This window comes from Rhagoletis zephyria, unplaced genomic scaffold (genome assembly GCF_001687245.7).
Source record: "Rhagoletis zephyria isolate East Lansing unplaced genomic scaffold, Rhagoletis_zephyria_1.1 Rzeph_scaffold_35008, whole genome shotgun sequence".
NCBI lineage: Eukaryota > Metazoa > Arthropoda > Insecta > Diptera > Tephritidae > Rhagoletis > Rhagoletis zephyria.
The window spans coordinates 2370-3485 of NW_016192063.1; the positions used below are offsets into that span (position 1 = coordinate 2370).

Here is a 1116-nt window from a genome sequence, read left to right on the forward strand (position 1 = left end):
ATTTCGAATTCATAATGAAGGAAAAAAACATTGGATAACGAAGTTTCCGTTTCGCTGGAGAATGGCCTAGTTCTCGAATCGAATACTAACCTATTCCACATTCGTTATCGAAGGTGAGACTTAAAAAAAAAATGTTAGTTTTCCGATCATTTTCGAATTGTTAACCAAGCCCAATGTTTATTGGGTATACTACGCAAACGAAATAAATTCCAAATAAGTGTNAAAAAAAAAAAAATGTTAGTTTTCCGATCATTTTCGAATTGTTAACCAAGCGCAATGTTTATTGGGTATACTACGCAAACGAAATAAATTCCAAATAAGTGTTAACTCATTTCTATCACTTTTATCCTTCGCAGCGACCTTGCGAATGCCAGCGCCAGCGCAAGCGTTGCTATTGCTTCCGTCCACATCGCAACGAAAATTGGCTATTCTCACGCTACTCAACCGGCTGGAAGTGTGGCCTGCACGCAGATTGGACGGAATTGACTAGTTGTGTCGACATCGAGCTGGACAAGAATGAGGGTGAGACGGCGAAGCGGAGATACTTCTACATAACACTGCTTCGCGAACCCATTTCGCGTTACATGTCCGAGTACCGGCATGTGCGGCGCGGTGCTACATGGAAAGGTTCGCGCCATTGGTGTCTCGGACGCCAAGCCACCGCGACTGAATTGCCACCCTGCTACAAGGGCAAGGATTGGTTGGGCGTGGAGTTGGATGAATTCGCCGCGTGCGAGTCCAATTTAGCAGCCAACCGGCAGACACGCATGCTGGCCGATCTGGCGTTAGTAGGCTGCTACAACAAGACTGCAATGCCGGCGCACGAACGCGACCGCGTGATGTTGGCGAGCGCTAAACGCAATTTGGCTGCTATGGCATACTTTGGACTCACCGAGTATCAGAAGGTAAATATTCTTTGAGTTACCCATGTAGGAAGTTTTAATTAATTCATGTTCTATTATACAGATGTCGCAGTACATTTTCGAAGAGACATTCAATCTTCGATTTGCGATACCTTTTGAGCAACACAATACAACAATTTCTGCGTCGGCGGTGAACAATTTGCGACCAGATCAAAAGAAGCGTATCGAGGAGCTGAACAGCTTGGATGTCGAG

At 45.3% G+C, this 1116-nt stretch overlaps 1 protein-coding gene across 1 annotated transcript; it reads left to right on the top strand.

Annotated features, from left to right (window-relative positions):
- Positions 1-321: 321 nt before the first annotated feature.
- Positions 322-1110, top strand: LOC108354318 (heparan-sulfate 6-O-sulfotransferase 3-like; the record flags this gene model as incomplete). The annotated part of the gene is made up of 2 exons (XM_017605513.1): positions 322-905; positions 967-1110. Coding segments are annotated over 2 exons (728 nt in total), but the record flags the coding sequence as incomplete, so codon positions are not given.
- Positions 1111-1116: the final 6 nt, after the last annotated feature.